Raw genomic sequence first — 22,294 nt, forward strand, 5'->3', positions numbered from 1 at the left:
GTTTCAGTGAATATGGGAAAATGTCAGGCTTTAAGATAGATATCGACAAATCGGCTCTCCTTCCCCTGGGTGAGGGCACACCAGAGCAACTGTTCAGATGGACAGACCTGGGGATACCGATTGAAAGGGACTGTATAACGTACGTAGGGGTGTGAATACCGTGGAGTTTGGAAAGAATTTACAAATGCAACTCTCCCCCCCCCCCCCCCACACACTTTTGCATAGACTAGCAGGTGAAATGGAGAAATGGGAGAAACGAACAATCTCATAGCTTGGGCGACTAAATGCGATTAAAATGGGAATTCTTCCCTGAATATTATACTTATACCAAGCACTCCCGATAGACATACCGGGGATACACTTGGGGGAATTGAAGAAGAAAATACTTTGGCTTCTGTGGCAAGGGGGAAAGCAAAGGGTAGCCTATAAACTATTGATCCAGCCAAAGGAAAAGGGAGGTGTGGGACTACCTGAAATGAGAACGAATTATAGAGCACCCCACCTGCATATGGATAAGGATAAGCAGTAGGTAGGGATTGAAAATTACTGCTTCCGCCCGGTTACCTTGGGGGAGTGGTTGTGGGCGCCGAAGAAGGCAATGCCGAATGGAATCCACTCACATAAAACGCTAGGCCCATACTAATGTTGGGGAGAGATAGAAAAGAGATGGAAGGGGTCACGACGTGGCCCTCCCCATTGAGCCACATATGGGCGCCACCCATACGGGATAACATACCAGACCATGGATGCTTCCAGGACTGGTTTGAAGCAGGCTTAGAGAGGGTGAGGCAGGTTCTTAAGAAGGATACATTTGTGGGAATAGCAGACCTAGAAGCAGCTCTGGGCGGGTGGGCAAACTGTTGGTCTTTAAATATCTGCAATTGAAGGGGACACGTATGTCGGGGAGATGGGAGCAGGAATTGCAGAGGGATCTGACGCACCCGGAGCGAGTACTAGACACTGTGAAGGGCACTAAGGGTCTCATCTCAAAGCTGTACTATTGGAAGCTAGAGGGGACGATCTATCTACGCTCAAGGGAAGATGGGAAAGAGATATGGGAAGGGAGATAGATCCGGATCTATGGAAGACGCTCTGCCTGAAGTCACACCGAACATCAGTGGCCTTCCAGTATAAGCTGCATGGGCTTAAGCTACTATACAGGTGGCAATGGAACCCAGCAAGGTTGGGGAAAATGTACCCAGGGACAGACCGCCTCTGCTGGAGGAAATGCAGTCACATAGCAGACTATTGGCATATGTGGTGGAATTGTGATATGGTCCAACAGTATCGGAAAGAAGTGTTGGGTAGATAAGGAACCTGGAAGGGGTGGAAAGGAGGAGGGGCCCACTACTGGTGCTGTTTGGAACCGAAATGACGGAGGAGAACTGGGAGGAACTACCCCATATGCCACACTATCTCCTGCTGGAAGCTAGGGCATGTCTGGCAAGTGGATGGGAAAGGAATAGCCTCCCAAATGAAAAGGAATGGGTGGCAAAGGCACTAGATCTATATAGGATGGAGGAGCTAACAAGACTGATAAACAATCGGCCGCCTACTAGGGCTATGGAATGGGCCCCATTCCTGGAGAAATACGACCCAGAACACTTACAAGAGGTAGAAGAGGCAGGTGGAGCGGGTGGTGGGCTGGAATGAATGTTGCCGGAGCAGGGAGCCAGCCCAGTCAGTGACCAGTATGCACAGGAGAGCATGACCTGGACGGAGATGAATCGGAATGGGTCCAAATTCAGTAGAACTCTGGCTGCTTCCGCCCAGGCCCTGAAACCTCAGGCTACAATTGTAGAGGTAGGAACAGAGATTCCGGAAGGATTGAAAGAGAGATTGCCCTAGAACGGCCGGAACACAGTTAGGGATAAGGAGAGGAGGGGAAGTGTTTAAAATAGGTTGGGGGGGGGAGAGAAAACGTTAAAATCTGGTTGGCATCTGGTAATATACAGATGTTTGCAGGCATCCTGCATTGAGTTGTAAATGTGTTGATGCCAATAAAATTGAATTTGAAAAAAAAAACCTCACTTGTTCTAATTCAATAACTGTACAGGTCTGAGTAGGAGATGTTCTCACATCACTGCTGACACCAGCACCTAGACACCCTTGGGCCTTAGCTGCACTTTATAAATCTCCAAATAAATAAACAACAAATAGTTTGTCTTTCTGGAATTCTATACAATAATTGCTAGACTGATTAAAGGTTTATTTCAGGCACACTTCATGGGTTGAGTCACTGATTTAGTCTGTTCTTAAACTCCTCTAATTCACAATGCAGACAAACTTCCAAAAAGCATTTAGAGTAGAATAGCATCCATTTCAAACAGAGTCTGGCAGCAGAGTCTTTGGTCTGTAACCTACCAGCGAGAGTGCCTGGAGAATTGGAGGCGCTCAGTCCTCTTTTGCTGTCTAACCCATATAAACCACAACACACCGCAGAGTCTGGCAGCAGAGTCTTTGGTATTTGGCTCTGCGGCTCCGCGGACCCTCCGACGATCAGAAGCTGTGAACATTTAGGATTTCCTGGTTAACCCTGCCCTCCTGCATCGCTCCGTATTGAAGCAACAGCAGCGGTCAACCCTCGCCCCCAGAAAAGCCAGGAGAACTAGGCGGAGGTTTGTCAACGCTGGGCACCGACTTTTGTGCAGGTGGGTAAGACAAGATTTCTCAGACTTATTTGGGCAATTTTGGGCAGACTTCAGTATTGTGCAAGCGGGAGAGTGCGGGGATCCTCCCTTTGATCCTGCTTGCGGTGTGCCTTCCCGCAGCCTCTGGTGGCCGCCTGACTCTCAACCAAGGGCAGGTCCGACCCACTACGGCATCCTGAGCAGCCCCCCTGACTTCCCTCGAAGAAACCGCATCGTTCTCTTCCACCATGTCTGTGGGTTACCGTGCGGAGTCTTCCACTAACTGTACGTGCACACTGGCTTCTCCACCCACTATAATTACCCTTCACCCTTACCTCTACGCGACCCTGCCAACCTCACCTGCTTCAGACAATCCTCTCGCTATGGCAAATGCTGCAGGACCGGCAACGCGATTAAGGAACAGGACCCCTTTGGTCTCTACTGCTCTCCATCCAACACCAGCGGTAACGCAAGCGCTGGTTGACTGCAACTTCATCGGCAACGCCGTCGGCATGCCTGCTTCCCTGCAGCTTCACGCAATGCAACCGACTCCCTCATTGCGGAAGGGGAGTGTGCCACCTGCAGCCAAAACTGGGACGATGAATGAGACACTCGGACTCCACCACAAAGACTTGCCTGGTCCATATCATAACATGGAGCAGGCTCCAAAAAAAGCTGGATCAACCAAACAATCATACAACCCTCCAAGTGATCTCGACACCAACCTGTACACCGTCACGGAATAGGGATTATCATTTTGACTTCCCTCTTGAAAATTCCCTTCCCAAACCTCACAAAGCACCTAAAACACAGCCACCGAATATTACCCCATTGAAGCAGAAAACTTGCCTTGCTGAGTCCCAATCTTCATTGACTCAAAAAGAGAAAGCTGCCATAGCCAAGAAATTATAGGAAAAGAAATATGTCCATGATACCAAACTGGACAGAACCAGCCAAAATAGACTGAATGCAATAGAATCAATGAAAGCCCGGTTATCCTCTGATATAATGAAGGTCGAAGACCTGATGAACAGTCTGGAAAAAAGGAATGTAGTCTTCCATACTTTAACCAAACTTCATAATGCTGCCACGTGGAACGCCTCAACTCTGCGACCCACCATATTTACATGCCCAATATACGCACAAGCAAACGTTCATACAAAACAATATGATACTTGGAATGCGCCTCAAAAACCGAAAGAGGAGCCTAATCAGTCAAAATGCCATTGCCAGATTAGCCCCTGTCGAGAAGACAACAGGAGGCCATACCAACAACAATGGTGGATTTATAAAATCTACTATTAGCAGTTACCTCTCAAGCCTTGACCCCATTTATGAAATTACAAGAGGTGAGCAGGGAAGTGCAAAAAGATCAAGCCACGCTCCTCGCACTTATACACTCGAAACAGATCTACCTTGAGGCGTTTGTGAACACTATACACAACCGGTTTAACAGAAGCTGAAACCAGTGCACATGGGCAATCTAGACTTTTCAAGATTGCAAGGAATGATCGCAAAGAAAGTCTCTCTGACAGCTGCTATTGTGGGACTACTTGCAAAAGACAACATACCTACAACTCAAAAAGGCCAAATTACTACGGAACAAAGGCAACCTAACAACCAAGCTTCATCAATCAAACTCGTTGCTCCAACAGGGAGAAGTGGCATGGGATTGGGAAGTGAGACGGAAAAAGCGATTCCGCCAACCAGTGGAACAACAACTGATGCCACAAACCCAAGAAAGAACAGAAAACTTTGCGATCTCCAATAACAAGCCAAATAAGATTGTTCAACAGCAACAAATTTCAAATAAAATAAAGAATAAAAAGACAAATGGATGGAGAGCGTTTCTAAGGAATCTCACCATACCAAAAACGCAAAAGAAAATACTAAACCTGTGGACAAACTAATTGATATTTCAACCAATAGTTGTGACACAAATTGAACAGATGCCACCATAATCCATTTGGACCAACAAATTACTACAGAAGAACAACAACAATTAGAGATACTTTTAAATCTTTCCATATACCCAGTAGAAAACCAGGACATGAGCAAAGACCTGAGCCCTCCTGACACTGACCAGTCTCTAATCATAATTGACCGATATGAAGGAGGACGCACAATACGGATTGACTATCCTGATTTAACCTGTATAGATATATCAGACGGCGATCTGGAAATGTTCACGTTGGAAATCCCTGCAATCATTGATCTCACTGTAGAAACTGATGATAAGGTCACTCCTAACAAAGATTGCTCATATTGTAGGCACAACGAGGATACGGATAGGACCAACCATTCCGCATACCATCAACCCTTAACATTTTCAACATTTGTAGGTCCTATGGGACAGATACAAAAGCCAAAAGTCAGAATCGAGAGAATAGATACTGGGAAAGATTTGCTGATCCTCAACAGAACAAACAGATTGTGACTCTTGTAAGCGGTCCCATCATTAAAATGGATCAATACGGGCCACATCAAACTGGTCGAATTCACCAATGAAAACGTAACGGGTAAAATATTGGTTGGATTCAACTTGCTGGATATTACGGAAAGAATTTTGGACGTTACGTCGCATCTGCTAAAATTAGGATTCAGCTGCAAGATGATAACATCACCCAATAGATGTAATATCCGAGAAACAGGTGAGATTAAACAAGAAAAAACCTCTGAAGGAAGCAAATAAACAATTTTGTGTCACCACAATGTAACAAACAAGAACCAATTCACAAATTATTCTAGAATGAACCAGAAAGAAACTGGACAATACTCAGACGACCTACACAACATTTTATTTTGGCGAGACCTAGAAGGATCAAATACCTCATTGAGCTCAACGCTGAATTCACAACGATAACCACCAACACATCAAAATAAGGTTCTGTCACTTTGCTGCTGGAACACCAGAGGTTCTAACCATTTATTCCATAATAACGCCGACAATCTCTGGAAACATCATTTTATATGCCTCCAGGAAACATGGCTATCATCCCCTCCTGGGTGTGATGGCTACACGATAGCGACAAACCCAGCCATACGCCGAGACAAAGGACGACCCTCATCAGGTCAACTTACACTGATTAAGAATGAAGCTTGTATACGGATGGTGGAAACCAAAAACTTAAACCCTGTGGGCACAACTCACAATCTGTGAATACACCATAGACCCACATCGCCCACAAGATGACCATTTATCAACGCAATTTAAACAGACTCTGGGGATACTAGCAATTAATACGGAACATTTAATTGACGCTATGTTTACTGCGATCAACGAGACAACACACGTCTATCAAAGCATCCAATTAATAATCTGCAGTGACCTCAATATTCACCTTTATGATAACAAAGGAATCCCAGCTGTAAAAGAAAACCTTTCATTGCGGGCAAAAAGCTGGAATCATGAAACTAAGATCAGAAATTTTGATGCCGTGCAACTCCTCCAAAATACAAGCACAAGGACTAAAACCTAAATGGTCCTGTGGGAAATCTTCTGCCATACTCGACTACATATACATGTCTCATACTCTAATAAACAAAATAACCAACACTGGAAATGCACAATCGCCGAATAGCGATCACCACATCATCAGTGTGGCATGGCAAGGTCATCAGCCATATAGAAAGCACTGCGATACAAATGGAAATCAAAAGTGCTGCCACCAGACAAGCATCAACGAAAAACCAAGTCAATCAATTAGTGGAAGCATACTTAGGATCTACCCGACGTGGAATTAATACAATAAACTACGAAAGATCGTTAAGACCATTTCTACAAAATATAACTAAGAACCAAGCCTCCAAGAAAACCCATATACATACTTTTAATCCCTGTGTTGTGGAGAAAAAAAGAGAATTGCGTCAAAAACTAACAGATAAAAAACTCAAACCAGCAGAATGTAATAACACTGATTAAAAAGGCGAAGCAAAAATACAGAAATTGGGTAAAAGATGCAGTTGCTTCAAAATGATGTGGAGTGCATACTAAAAAGGATGAAGACTTATAACACTAGAGGAATTTGCTGTTAAACCCTCAGATCAATGCCCAAGATAAACTGATACAGGTCTTCCCAGAAGTGTGGACAACCCACTTTGCTTCCATATGCAAAGGAAAATCGACCACCACTGAGATAAACATATCACAGCAAGCAGAAACAAAATGGCCATCCATATGGTAACAGGAAACAATCTTGTTGATAATAAGAAAACTAAACACATCAAGAGCACCTGGGCCCGACGGTCTTTGTAATGCTATAAGCAAGCGGAATCCAGTTGAATGGGCTACCCTCTGCGCCCATCTATTCGCAAATATAGAAGAGTGCAAACAAATTCTGAATTCATGGGGGATAGCCACACTGATTCCCATCTATAAATCTGGTGACCGGAAAGAACCCACGAATTACCGACCAATTGTCCTATTGGATCCAATAGGCAAACTATTAGCAACTTTATTACAAAATAATCTGACTACCTGGATAAGAAATAACAAGAGATTTGACATTAGACAAACCGGTTTCACCAAAAACACAGGAACTAATGTCAACCTTATAATACTAAACGTGCTAAAACATGAGTCTTTGATCAACAAATTTCCCATTTATGCAGCCTTTATTGATCTACACTTGGCGTTTGATCTGGTGAACAGGCAGAAATGATGGCAAAAACGGAGAACGTGGAACTGCCCAACAGAAATTGTAGAGCCAATCAAACAACTGTATAGCAACACAACCATCAAGATCAGGCTCTCACAAGATGAAGCTTCATCCGCCCCTTTTGCCACCACGAACGGCCTGAAACAGGGCTGCCCACTCGCAGCCACTCTCTTTAACCTGTACACCTCAGACATTCCAGATGAACAGCGGTTTCAAAGAGCAAATCTACCGAAACTTAATGCAACACTGAATCCACACCTAATTTACGCCGATGACATTGTGAATCTAGACAAAACCCTGGTTGGTCTACAACATGGGTGCACAACATACGGCCCGCGGGCCAGTTGCGGCCCGCCAGCAACAAAGACTTTCCTAATGGAGGGCGGCCCGCAAGCAGCATCGCCTGCCCTCCATTAGGAAAGTCTTTGTTGTCTTCCGGGCTGGACAAAACACTGGCCCTCATTGGTTCAGTGCACACGAACCACGCAGCTCCTACGAGCCACGTAGTGCGTGTGTGCTGCACCAATGGAGTGCCAGCACTACGGCTGGCGTGGCCAGTAAGGCTTGATGCCGGAAGGCATTTCAGCCTTGCTTGCCATGCCAGCCGTAGTGCCAGAAGCCTCGCCAGTGTTCCAGCACGTCTGGGTAAGTACATGGTGGGGAGGGGCTGTATGTTTGTGTGTGTGTCTGTCTGTCTCGGGTCCGTCCGGACTGTGTTTTTTGTTTTTGTATGTATGTTGAGATGCGGAGGTGGGGGGGGTGTCGGGTGTGTATGGGTGTGTTTGTATTTGTATGTCTGCAGTGTATGTTGAGATGCGGGGGTGGGGGGTGTGTCGGGTCTGCTTGTATGTGCTTGTGTGCAAGTGCAGTGTGTGTTGAGATGCGGAGGGGGTATGGGGGTTGGGTCTGCCTGAATGTGTTTGTGTGCAAGTTCAGTGTATGTTGAGATGAGGGGGTGGGGTGTGTGTCGGGTCTGCCTGAATGTGTTTGTGTGCAAGTGCAGTGTGTGTTGAGATGCGGGGGTGGGGTGTGTGTCGGGTCTGCCTGAATGTGTTTGTGTGCAAGTGAAGTGTATGTTGAGATGCTGGGGGGGGGGGGTTGGAGGGGTCGGGTCTGCCTGAATGTTTGTTGTTGTTGTGTGCACGTTCAGTGTATGTTGAGATGTGGGGGTGGGGGGTCCGGGTCTGTATGCGTGCATGCTTGTGAGTTTGTTTGGTGAGTTGGGGGGTGGGGGGTTCAGGTCTGCATGGGTGCATGGTGTATGCTTGTGGGTTTGTTTGCTGAGTTGGGGGCGGGGGGGGTTCGGGTCTTTATGGGTACATGGGGTATGCTTGTTAGTTTGTATGCAGGGGTGGGGGGGTTGGGGTCTGTATGAGTATGTATGCATGGTGCGTACTTGATGGCATGGGGCATAGTGTTTGCTTGACGGGTGGGTGTCTTGGGGCATAGTGTTTGCATGAGGGGTGGGTGTCTTGGGGCATAGTGTTTGCATGAGGGGTGGGTGTCATGGGGCATAGTGTTTGCATGAGGGGTGGGTGTCTTGGGGCATAGTGTTTGCTTGAGGGGTGGGTGTCTTGGGGCATAGTGTTTGCTTGAGGGGTGGGTGTCTTGGGGCATAGTGTATGCATGAGGGGTGGGTGTCATGGGGCATAGTGTTTGCATGAGCGGTGGGTGTCATGGGGCATAGTGTTTGGTGGGGAGGGGGGGCTATGGGGCATAGTGTTTGCTTGAGGGGTGGGTGTCTTGGGGCATAGTGTTTGCATGAGGGGTGGGTGTCTTGGGGCATAGTGTTTGCATGAGGGGTGGGTGTCTTGGGGCATAGTGTTTGCATGAGGGGTGGGTGTCTTGGGGCATAGTGTTTGCATGAGGGGTGGGTGTCATGGGGCATAGTGTTTGGGTGGGGAGTGGGGTCCATGGGACATAGTGTTTGCATGAAGGGTGGGTGTCTTGGGGCCTAGTGTTTGCATGAGGGGTGGGGGCCATGGGGCATAGTGTTTGGTTGGGGAGTGGGGGCCATGGGGCATAGTGTTTAATAAAAATGAGGGGTTGAAAAAGCCTCCTGCCACGCCACGCCCCACCGCGCCTACCGCCCCACCCACATTTACTTTTCGGCCCACTATAGCCATCATGTAGGGTACTTTCGGCCCTCTGTCAAAATCATTTGTGCACCCCTGGTCTACAAAGAAGCTTAAACCAACCGGAAAAATACATGAAGCGAAATGATCTAGAAATCAACACTAACCTTTGACGACCGTCCAAAGAACCAAAACAAAAGCAACAACATTCTATATGGATGGTAAAAAGCTAGAACAGAAAAAAACAATCAAATACTTGGGAATGCTTGTGAACCAGTCTGAGGTAGAAAAAGAATGGGCTGAACAGTTTAAAATAAAAGCATCCCCTCTAGCTCGTCAAGGCTCAGTGATAAATTACAAATTTGGGAAATACTTAATTAAACCCGTCATATCATTCTATCGGCAGAAGGTGATTGCGATCATTACATACGGGAGAAAAATGATGATCAACTTAGCTCAAACTACATGGGACTCACTAGAAGGTATCTTCTGGTGAAAAATATTGGTTGCCCAGGTCGTTCCCCGCTGTAAGAATCTGTCACGAACTAGCAACTCAATTACTGAAATCTATAGTCCGCTGGAAGCAACTCGATTTATATATGAAAATGTCTAATGCAGCCGATGTCCCGGCCATCGACATCCTCCGCCACAGACAGAATTTGATTGCTGATACAGCGCTCAAGACTTGGAAACTTGCGGTAGAGGGAAAAATGCTAGAAAACGAGATAATCCTGGAAATGCTTGTCAATCGCCCACAACTAGCAAAGAAGCGTCTCCAACAGAACGACTGGATTAACACATTAAATGCAAAAATTAGATACCAATTGAACATGAGCTGCGATCTGGAGATTAGGCTGGTCAATCATCTTCCATCATACTTATCCCTTTTTCCAGATCTCAACATCAGAGACCAATTCCTAAGATTCCGTTTAAGTCAACTACCAACGCGTGAACTACTTGAACTAACAAAACAGATTCCAAAATCCTCAGCCTTCTGCCGAGTTTGTGAACAACGCGACATACGTGAGTCATTATGCCATGTTATAATGGAATGCCCTAGCCTAACTGAAAAAAGAAACCTATTTAGGGCAGTGATTGTGAATCCTGGCCCTCTTGTGACCGTAAATATTGATGGGCACAGCTACTCGCAGGAGCAAAGAAAAATTTTACGATTACCATCATCCAATTCTGGAATAATATAACAGAACAACATGTATGGTAGCAATGCACTATAGTTTGATGAAATTAACTGTGAATATGAAGAGCGAAGCTAAACGAGATACGTGGATCGAGGCCATTAGTTCCCTTATTTTTTCCTGTTTCCTTTGACTCGTTGCCTGTTTTATTTTGATTCTTCTTTTTCTTTATCTTTGGTTTCTTTTTACTATTATGAACGTTTTATCTTGAAGTATAAATGAAAGGTTTTGCAAATGAAACTATAACATTTGAAATGTTTTTTTTTTTTCAGACTATGTATTTTGCTTTTCACAAGTTGCAGTTAAAACAATTTTTCTGCCGTTGTCTCTGTTACGATCATCACAAGACTTTCCATCTCGGAGTCCTCGGTCAATTGACAAAAGCCTTGTGCATAAAAGCTTGTGTACAGTGTACAAATGTTTGACCATAGCACATAAACTGCATTGGTTAGTTGTATTATTCTGCTGCTCTGCTTTTAGTCTTGTGCATTTTATTTACACTGGCGAGTTGATCGGTTAAATCTTAAATTTGTGCTTTTAATTGTGCTGAACATAGTTTTAATTTCGGTGTTCCATCTAGATTTGACTTATTATAAAACCCTTTTAAAGTATTTTTTTGGAGGCAGTTCTCTTATCCGTTGTGTCTGTAACTGTGTGCAAACCACATCTCTATTTCCCTGTGTCAGACGCTGCTCGCACCTGGGGAGATTCGTCCCTGCCGCCTCAATAACACTGAGCATGTACAGAACTACACATCCCAGCAAGATTTTAGTCTGTAACATATTTAGTTATGATTCAGCTTGTCAGGGACTTGTAAGTCTGTGCGAGTCCGGCCGGGACGCGCTGGCACAGACCGCCTGTGTGACGCCTTTCCGCTCGTTCCCCGTGACTCCGATTGACTTGAGGTAGGGAGCGGTCTTACTGCTGGACGTGCTGCAGTGTTGGCCCAGCGGGACTCCTTGCTTCAAGCTCATAATTTAAAGGGGCAGGAACCTGTCACACTGTGAGAACACGAGAGGGAGGGAGTTTTCACTGGGAATGACATCTTGCCTATTAAAATGTCTTTTCTCAATACTAGATCCGGAGATGTCAGAGGTTATATAGTTGATCAGACATCCTAGGGTTTATGGAAACTTAGCTGCTGGAGGCTAGTGGACCCAACATTGATCTGACCACACCGCCTGGCTATACATTATTTGGGCAAAACAGAGAGGATAGCATGGGAGGGGGATAGCCATTTTGGCCCGTACACATCTGAATTTCTTTGAGACACATATCACGTGCAAGGGGTGCAAAATTCTTCTAGTTAAAACTACACCGACACCAAATAACTGTCTAAATATTATTTTGATATATCGCCCCACCCCAGCCCTTCCATGATATTCCCACATTCCTTGAGGATCTGGCTGATATTGTGTCATTGTTACATAAATCCAATACTTCATCTGTGGTGCTGGAGGATTTTAACAGGTGGCTCGGAAACCCATTAGATACCGAAGCCACTCTGCTTGTTCAGCTGCTTGAGATTAACAAATGGGGAATGTGTTAGACTGTGTAGCCAGTAAAAGCCTGCGCCTGAGTCCCTTGACCACTCAACCCTGTATCTGGTCTGATCATTTTTTCGTTGCTTTTCACTTTGCATTGCCTACCCCTATAGTTCAGAAAAATAATCCCCTCCACACTGTCTCCGGTAGAAACTATAATAGGGTTCTTCATGGAGATTTGGAATCCTGTCTCTCAAGACTTATGGAATAAACTTCCGATTATGAGCCCCCCTGATCATTTGGTTACAGAATTCGAAAGAGTTGTCACTGAACTGCTAAGTTGTATAGCTCCTGTGACCTCCAAGATTGTCAGGAAGAAGTCTAATGATAAAAAATGAATGGTATTCAGCTGCATTGTTGGATCAGAAAACAGAAAACAGAGGAGCAGAAAGAGTCTAGTTGAAGGACCAACCACTGGTCAATAGGGAAAAATGGAAAACCTTGGAAAAGTTATATCGAATTGAGATTCTTCATGCTAAAGAAACCTATTTCGATAACCAAATCGCTCATGCCGAGAATAACTCCAAGAAACGTTTTCAGATCCTTCGGGACCTTGAAAATCCCAAGGTGATGCTGTATCAGTTGATTCCCACCAACTCCGCCTGTGAAGCAATCCAAAAGGCATTTGCCCAAAAAATACACATAGCACAATCCCATATTATCGACAACCTCGGTAGAATTGAGGATATGGCTTTCCTTCCGACCAAGAAGTCGGCTCAACGGGACAAACCAGCCTTTAGCTTTAAATGCATCTCGGAAGAGGCTTTGGCTAATATTATGAAAACAATTAAACCTACCTACTAGGGGGCGGGGGGTCCTTTCCTCAAAAATCATTCTTTCTAATGAGGAATTATTCCTTCCCTTTCTTGTACGCGCCACCAATGCGAGCTTCTGGGAAAGCTGTATTCCTGAGGCTTTGAAGAAGGTCTCTGTGACCCCTTTGCTAAAGAAACCAGGATTGGACCAAAAGGTTCACTCCATCTTCAGGGTGGTCAGTCATAATTTCGAAAAAAAAATGTCGAATGACAAAAAGGTCGAAAAAAAAAATGCCGAATTCCGTTTTTTTAAATTATATATTTATTTTGGGGTCCGCGAGTAAAAGAAAATGGGTAAAACAAACATTTTTTTTTTTTTTTTTTTTAAAAGGGGTTGGGGAGGGAACCCCCGCATTTCGAAAACAAAACGTATTAAAAAAAATATTAACACTTTGTTGCAATGTCTTATCTCCATGGCATAATGTTCAGGATGTTTGCATGTATCGGGTAAAGAGTGCCCAGAGTATGGGATGCTGTGTGAGTGCACTGCTTTCGCCGTGCTAATCTAAATTCTTTAATACAGTGTTAAGAACTTTCAGAACGGTATGGATTTTGCCAACCTCTGAAGCCTGAAAAGTAGATCCACTCAGGCTTGGGCACGGGGGTGTGGTCAAAAGACATCACTTCCTCTGATGTCATCAGAGGTCAAAGCTCATGTGATGTCACTTCTGCTACCTCTGCCATTTTGGTGAAATGACGTCCCTGGAACCCACTCATCTGATTTATCGAGTGTAAGAGTTGGACTGAGGATTGACTGGAGACTGACGACCCATAACATGATGAAATGATGCTCCAATGCTGCTGATTAGCCTGCTTTGCAGTACAGATTAGTGTCACGCCACACTAGACCTAATATAGCATTGGGTAGAGAGTACATTGGACAAAACCGTTTATTTTTTCTAATTTTAAAGGGCGGGATTCCTGCTCCTGGAAGCATACATTATTGATAATTGAATCAGGCACTATGAGTTATTGGCTTTCGGTTCTGGACCCCGAATTTGTGCGTTGGTGAAATGTATTATGATAGTCCACGGTAAATGTAATTTTTTCAGTAAAATAATAAGCGAATACTCTGATGGGTTAAAAACCTGGGATAAAATATCAGGAAAATGCTCTCCCAATCATGTTGTTCTTGGTTGAGTATGAATCTGTTTTTTAATTTAGGAAGTGTAGTACTTAGTAGTGTGTACGGTAGGGGTTGCTGTAACCTTCCTTTTTTTCTGTTTCAGGGACCACAGTGGGGGCAATAAAGCCCTGAAACAGCGGCATAAATCCTGCCTAGTGTACGGAAGTGCCTGTGACCGGATTCCTGAACTCACAAAGTAAGTGAAGACCTGTGTGGCCGCAGAGAAGCGGCCATAATATGTGGTACTGGGAGTCGCATGCAAATGTGTTCAACACACATTTATGGAAGTTGGCCAATTTTCTGTGTGGTGGATTCTATAATACCAGACAGACCGCTCACGGGTTAAAGGGCTTACTACTGGCAGGGTGCCAGCATGATATGATATGATTGGTTATTTATAACGCGCTTACTACCCAGAGGTTTCTAAGGCGGAGCGCTTAATACCCAGAGGTTTCTAAGGCGGAGCCGGGGATCGAACCTGTGTTGCTCCGTGCCAAGCACGTTGCCCCTGAGCTATCCTCCTGAAACTGCATGCACTTCTCAAGTTCAGGTACCCAGCCAAGCCAACTCATCCCGCCATCTTTATGAGTTTGATGAAATGAGTAATATTAACTTTGGAAATAACAATTATTGCTACACTTAGATCATGAAGAAACCGTCTTGAAATGTGGTCCAATGTGATATTATTTATTATGAAACGTTTGTTTGTGAACAAAAAGTAATCCTGGCCTGTAGTTTGAGTTTACGTTAGAGCTATTTGCATGTGTGCTGTATTTTGTTGTTCAAGCTATCCACTGCAGCATCTGGGTGCATTGATGCAACAGTCAAGCGTGCTCCTATGGATTGAGTTGGCAGCTCCACTGCAACATCTGGTGCATTGATGCAACACTCAAGCGTGCTCCTATGGATTGAGTTGGCAGCTCCACTGCAACATCTGTTGCATTGATGCAACACTCAAGCGTGCTCCTATGGATTGAGTTGGCAGCTCCACTGCAACATCTGGTGCATTGATGCAACACTCCCTCATGCTCCTATGGATTGAGTTGGCAGCTCCACTGCAACATCTGGTGCATTGATGCAACACTCAAGCGTGCTCCTATGGATTGAGTTGGCAGCTCCACTGCAACATCTGGTGCATTGATGCAACAGTCAAGCGTGCTCCTATGGATTGAGTTGGCAGCTCCACTGCAACATCTGGTGCATTGATGCAACAGTCAAGCGTGCTCCTATGGATTGAGTTGGCAGCTCCACTGCAACATCTGGTGCATTGATGCAACACTCAAGCGTGCTCCTATGGATTGAGTTGGCAGCTCCACTGCAACATCTGGTGAATTGATGCAACAGTCAAGCGTGCTCCTATGGATTGAGTTGGCAGCTCCACTGCAACATCTGGTGCATTGATGCAACAGTCAAGCGTGCTCCTATGGATTGAGTTGGCAGCTCCACTGCAACATCTGGTGCATTGATGCAACACTCAAGCGTGCTCCTATGGATTGAGTTGGCAGCTCCACTGCAACATCTGGTGCATTGATGCAACACTCCCTCATGCTCCTATGGATTGAGTTGGCAGCTCCACTGCAACATCTGGTGCATTGATGCAACACTCCCTCATGCTCCTATGGATTGAGTTGGCAGCTCCACTGCAACATCTGGTGCATTGATGCAACACTCAAGCGTGCTCCTATGGATTGAGTTGGCAGCTCCACTGCAACATGTGGTGCATTGATGCAACACTCAAGTGTGCTCCTATGGATTGAGTTGGCAGCTCCACTGCAACATCTGGTGCATTGATGCAACAGTCAAGCGTGCTCCTATGGATTGAGTTGGCAGCTCCACTGCAACATCTGGTGCATTGATGCAACACTCAAGCGTGCTCCTATGGATTGAGTTGGCAGCTCCACTGCAACATCTGGTGCATTGATGCAACACTCCCTCATGCTCCTATGGATTGAGTTGGCAGCTCCACTGCAACATCTGGTGCATTAATGCTACCCTCAATGTGGTTCTCCTCCAAGTCCAAATGTACCCTCTTACTTGCACAGAGTTGCTATTAGTTTACCATTGGTAAAGGGCACTCCAAGAACTGGGAGCACTTTCTGCTGGGGAATGGATCAATGTCATCTTTTCAGCCCTTTAATTATTTTAAAACGGACTTCATACCGGAGACCAGTCTCTTTATGCACCCGACGGCCATTACAGCTCTTAGGATTGGGAGTAATAAGTCTTGGTTGTGCTATCTGAAAACCTGCTATTATAAGCACTTTCTTTTTGGGTTGTAGACTACTGATGATGGCGATGTTCTCAAACGTATTAGTGACATGCTTAGCACTTAGTTGTATTTGGGCTATTCCACTAAGTAGTTTTCGCGATTACTTTCTCATTATAAATTGTTAATATTAAGATTTGTTTTGAACTCGGGGAAGGCGTTGATGGGTTTATTCAGTGTAGGTCTTTCTAAGGTTATGGAATGTGTTGGTTTTTCTGTGCTTTGTGTAATTACTGTGTGTTCCCACCATAATGTGTGGTCCCATCATAATTAAATCCACAATAATTATCACCTGGTTCTTGGTAGCAACCAGTCCGATTGCTTGGAACATGGACTGTATTTGTCGGTACAAGACTGCGTTCTGAGCAGTCGGACCTGCTCAAACTCTTGCCTCCTGGACTCCACCCACTCATCCTGTTTGTTTACATACATAAAACACAGATTCTGTTCAGTTGTCCCCCTACACACCAGCTGTGCAGATCCTCACCCGATGCACATACACTGGCATTAATATAGAAAGAGGACTTTTTATTGTGAAAGAGTGCTTCCATTGTTTGCATGGCCTCTATGTTGATAATGTTTTAGAGAGCTCTGCGCTGTGAGCTTGTACAAAGGTGTAGACTTGGCAAGGCAAGGCCCACCCAAAATGTATAGCAACAATAACGGTACCTGTATACCAGAACCGTCCTTCAGGTAAAGGACATCTATATATTCAAAACAATAGACCGTGGTAACGAGGATGGATTCAATGCTCATTCAAAGATTTTTACCAAGAATTTCATTTTTCAAAAATATCATACATTATTTTGGTGAATACCGTACATAGCTAATTTACTTTCACACATCTGCTAATTGCCACCTGTCAAACCCATTCGTGCCACCTGTCAAACCCATTCGTACCACCATACATACACTCTCACACCAATATTGCTGGTGAACACAAAGATCTTTCATGTCACTTTAGCTTCCCACTTCTATTATTTTGTTGCACTCTTCCTTTATCAAAATATGCACAAAAGTCTATTGATGTTCTTCTATAGACTCTTTCTGTCTACATATGTTTCAGTCTTTAGATGGCCAAATACTGTGGCCCGATGATTATTTGACCTTCTTCAGGACAAACACAAGGAGTGCACGTATCCTCTCTCCCGTTTCTATATATCGGTGCAAGAGGTCTTCAACCCTTGAACTTTTTAACACTCCCTACAACAAACATAAAAAGCTTGTTTATGATACAGCCTAATTTTTTACAAACAATAAACAAATGATGTTGTCACAGCCACAAATGGTTGTGGGAACTTGCACTAACATCCACTTCCAAGTAGGTGGAGATTACGCAAGTACAGTGAGATGAATCCCAAGTGTTCAGGACAACCAAATTACTTGGCGCACCCAAAAAGCCACTCCAACCAAATCAGAGAGAAGCCACACAGTACATGACCTATAAGGAAAACAAAGTCCAGAGTCAACCTCAACGCCTATCTCATGGGAGAGCATGCCCCAAACACCTTGATCCTCATTCATATGACTTACTTAGTCAAAAACCCAATGTGTCGGATAGGTGTATACTTCCTGACCAACATGGGTGCTACTGTTTTATGGTGTGAATTGCCAAAATGTGCGGTCTTGATGGTAACTGTTTAAGACCCGCCAATGTCATAACACTTCCTTAATGAATAAACAAACCCCACTCTATGGCAATACTGAGGCCATCTTTTAACGTATTGAGATCGTAGATCCATTTCTGTTCCATTTTTCTCAATTTAAGATCTCTGTCGCCCCCTCTAGGGTGAGGGCCAATGGATTGGATGATAAACCACTCCATGTCCTCATGTCTGTCTTTAGCCAATTGGAAATGAGCCACTAACGGTTTGTCTGGTATGTTATTTTTGTACACACGACCTGTGCTCGCAGATCTGTTGTAGTATTGCTCTTTGTTTTGCCAATATACAACAGTCCGCATGGGCACCTGATGGCATAAATAGCCCATTTGGTCTTGCAATTAGTAAAACTCTTCAATGTCCATTTTGACCTTTAAGGTTTACTTCTTTCAAGTTGGATGTGAGATTGCATACTGAGCACTGACCACATTTAAAGTGGCCAACCACTGGCGGGAGATTCCAAAGAGTGGGCTGGGTAAGACGTGTCTTTGGGTCTGCTACCTTGTAAGTGTGGACCAATTGGTCCCGTAGGTTGGGCAACCTTTTGAAAGCAAAGCATGGTTTCTTGATCGAAAAGGCTTCTGTATTGATCATATCCCAGTTCCTAATGATGCTCCTTCGTAAATTGTTACTTATGGGTGAGAATGTTGATACACAAGTTATCTTCTTCTCCTTTACCCTGTTTTGTTTCATTAGGCAATCCTGTCTGTTTGTATTCCTGGCTCGTTTTAGCAAACTTCGCACCACATGAGGTGGGTATCCTCATTCCTTGAGTCTTGCAGACAAGTCTTTGCTGTTTTTATCAAAGATCTCTCGCAGGCTGCAGTTTCTCCTGCAAAAATTGGGCAAACGGCAAATTTTCGTGCAAACTTTCTGGGTGATAACTGTTGAACAACAAAAGTGAGTTCTTGTCCGTGGGTTTTCTGAAAAGCGTGGTGCCCAGAGTGTCATTTTCGCTTTTGTAGATCTCTAGATCTAGCAAGGCAATCTTCTCAATGTTCGAAGTCATCGTGAAGTTTATGCATGTCTCTTGTTGGTTTCAACCATACCAAAAATGGATCCAGGTCCTGTTGATTTCCTGCCCATAGCATAAAAACATCATCTATATATCTATGCCATGTTTTTATATGTTGTATTGTATGGATTCTTTTCTGCATATACTGAGCGATTTTCGAGTTCGTCCATAAAAAGGTTAGCCAAATCCGGTGCAAAAGTAGAGCCCATGCTGGCCCCATGTTGTAGGTAGAAGGTGCCATTCTCAATGAAAAGGTTGTTGACTAGGACCAATTTGATACACTTTGTGATGAAAGCTGGGGATACCGTCTTGTCCTCTCTTGTTTCTAGGTACATGTGCATGATGTTAATTCACTTCATGTGGGGGATGCTCGTGTACAATGCCTCCACATCGAGTGTTGCTAGTAAAACGTCCACTGTGGCTACTGCAGTTGAAAGAATGCGGATCATATGTGTTGTCTCTTGAATATATGACCGCATCTTTTGGACAAACGCTCTCAGAAAAAAAATCAGTGTATATTGACAAAGGCCCAAGGATAGAGCCAATCGCTGCCATGATTGGTCATCCGGGTGGGTGAACTGGGTCTTTATGCATCTTGAGCAAGCAGTAAAAAGCCGGAATTATCGATTTCTGGAATGTCAGGAAGATTTTCTCATCGGTGTCAATCCACCCTTCCATCTCTGCATGTGTCATCAGGCTACTGATCTCATCGTAAATCCTCGCTGTTGGATCACCAGGTAATGGTTTGTAAAATGTAAGGTTACTCAGTTGTCTTTTGATTTCTGTCTAGTAATGCTCATTGCCCCATAGCACCACCCCACCCCCTTTGTCAGCTGATTTGATCACAAAAAGGTTATTCTCCGCTAGATTCTTAACGGCCTTTCTTTCCTCTTGTGTTAAATTATTCCGATATACAATTTTTGGTGTTGACTAATGTCCTCATCTCACGAAGGATTTTATTCCCAAAGCTTATGATCTCTGCCAAGACCATTGATGATAATGGGGTAAAAGAGGATGGCGGTTTCAGGACAGATGTGCTTTGTTTTTTTGGGCATTGTTCCTCAGTCTCGGAAAAAATACTTCAATCTAATTAAGCGGAAAAAAAATTCGCATCTCGATTTCTGTTTTAAAGAGGTCCGCCTTCCTTGCTTTTGTGCAACTGAGGACTGGCAGAGAAACATTTTTTTCTAACGTTTTTTTGGGGGTGGGGGTTGCACCCAGAACACAGATACAGCGGAGGCCCGTGCTTTCTATTTGGTTAATTCACACTCCCCACACCTGCAAAAGCCCATTACGCACGCGCGGCCCTAGTCTAAATGCAAGGCATTGACCAAGCTAGCAAACTGCTTCTAAAAGGCCATATCTAAGCATTTAATAATCCCTACCCAGGTAAGTATAGGGCACAAAACATGACAGTGAGCTAAATTACCTGTCGGTGAACATTTTCCAAGCCGTTTACTGAATGCAAAGAGAATAAAAGAACTGCTTGCAGAAGAGGGGCTAATCACTGTTTGGGGACTGATACTTAAAACCTCTTAAGAAGTGCTTGAGATGTTAATCAAGACTTTATTTGTGTAGGTGGCCTATTGTTGGGTGCCATGAACTGTTGATGCCACTATTGGCAGCCCGGGATAGTGGGAGCGGGCACTTGTGGGCACCTGAAGTGGGGGGGTATATAAAAAGCAATTTGGGTGGTGCCAGGCACATAGCAGGGCGACTCTGTCTTTGTTTTGTTGCCGGGTAGAAGCAGCAGTACTTGCGCTGTGGTGCGGCTCTTCCCTTCCAAGTGAGTGCCACTAGGAACAAGGATGGGACCACCGTGAGGCGGGGGTGCACAGTGCTTAGCGCATCAAGTGGCCCTGGGCTCCTCGGGAGGCCCGGGACACTCCCCTCTAACCTTTGTCTTCTCTGCGGTGGGGCTCAGACATGGCACTACCACAGCCTCAGGAGTGTGGTGCTGTGAAAGACGGCCATCTTGTTTCCAAGTGCTAGAGTGCTGATGAGACAAGAGTGTGCCTCCAAAGTAACAGGCAGGTGCATGGAGCAGGTCCTAGGCTCGGGATCACTTCCGGAAGTCCAAGAGGAAAAGCATAACTACAGGCCTGCCCATCTGTGAAAGGACCACCCTGGAACGCTGTCCTCTCCTGTGCCAAGCAATCTTCAGACTGTGTCCTCCTAACTTGGCGCCATTTTCTTTTTTATTTGCAGATCTGGGCATGCACCACTGTGCCCATCACCCATGTTGTGTTCATGGCTTTGCTCACATCACGGTGCTGGTGCCCCCCTTCACCAGGGACACACCAAATGCAGCCATTTAGAGATCATGTGCCAATCTCTGCAGGAATGAGAGTTAATTGTTAAAGGTGCATTTGCTTCTAAAGCCCCTTTGCTCAAAGCAGGATCCATTTTTTTCGTCAACGGAAGTTGTGGATCCACTGGCACAGTTAGGGTGCTAAACAGCTAAACTCCACGTGGCCAGAATTAGTTTGTCCACCTTTTAAGCAGTGCTGGTACCCCTCATGCTTTAGGAGGGGACGGGGCGTGGGCCAGGCCAGGTCATGCAATACAGTAGATCTTCATAGAACACAATCCTGTCGATTGCATAAAAACAAAGTGCATTATGGGACATTTTACATTTTAAACAGGTCGTCTAGTGATTTAGGAAGAAACACTTTTGAGCAAATAAGGGAAGTTTAGCTCTGCAGGTTTGATTGGTCATACTACTCACACTAAGAAATAAATGGCTGTACATTGCAGGACATATATACCAGCTTGGAAAGCTGCAACACGTATGTGAGGCTTTGGCTCTTTCTGTATTCAGTTTCCTTTACCGAGTCTACTGAAAGTGCCTGCTTGTTGAATCGTGGGTTGCTTGTACATGTGTTAACTCGGCTTCAGGACAGATCTCGCTGGGAGTATCCTTTTCCAAAGCAGAGTTATCACACCCACGAGCAACCTGTGCTTCAATGAGCAGACCAGCTTTCATAGAATGGCAGCGCTGCAGAGTCTTCTGAAAGCCGCCTGCTTTTTGAAGGGTGGGTTGCACGTCCGTGTGATAACATGGCTTCAGAGCAGATACTAGAGTGCCGTGGGCAAGCCCCTGGGTCTGGGGACAGGGCAGTGTTCCGGCAAGACAAGTCTTGCCGGAGTGCTGCTCCATCTTGTTCCAGCCCATTTCCTGCATTGCTTGTAAGAGAAAACAAAACACTCCACCTCTGTTGAGGGGGTGGCGCCAGGTTCCCTGATTAAGTAATATGGCTGTTATCTGCAACGTGTGGCCCTGCAGATTTGTTGGACTATGACTCCCA

General features: G+C 45.0%; 1 protein-coding gene across 1 annotated transcript in view; it reads left to right on the forward strand.

Annotated features, from left to right (window-relative positions):
- Positions 1 to 22,294, forward strand: part of LOC138489172 (probable hydrolase PNKD) — a 371,993-nt gene that overhangs the window by 305,328 nt on the left and 44,371 nt on the right. The window contains exon 5 of the mRNA XM_069616830.1: positions 14,148 to 14,240. Coding sequence (XP_069472931.1) covers positions 14,148 to 14,240 — 93 coding nt within the window. The remainder of the gene's footprint in view (positions 1 to 14,147; positions 14,241 to 22,294) is intronic.

This window comes from Ambystoma mexicanum, chromosome 9 (assembly GCF_040938575.1).
Source record: "Ambystoma mexicanum isolate Mex_15411 chromosome 9, UKY_AmexF1_1, whole genome shotgun sequence".
Lineage (NCBI taxonomy): Eukaryota > Metazoa > Chordata > Amphibia > Caudata > Ambystomatidae > Ambystoma > Ambystoma mexicanum.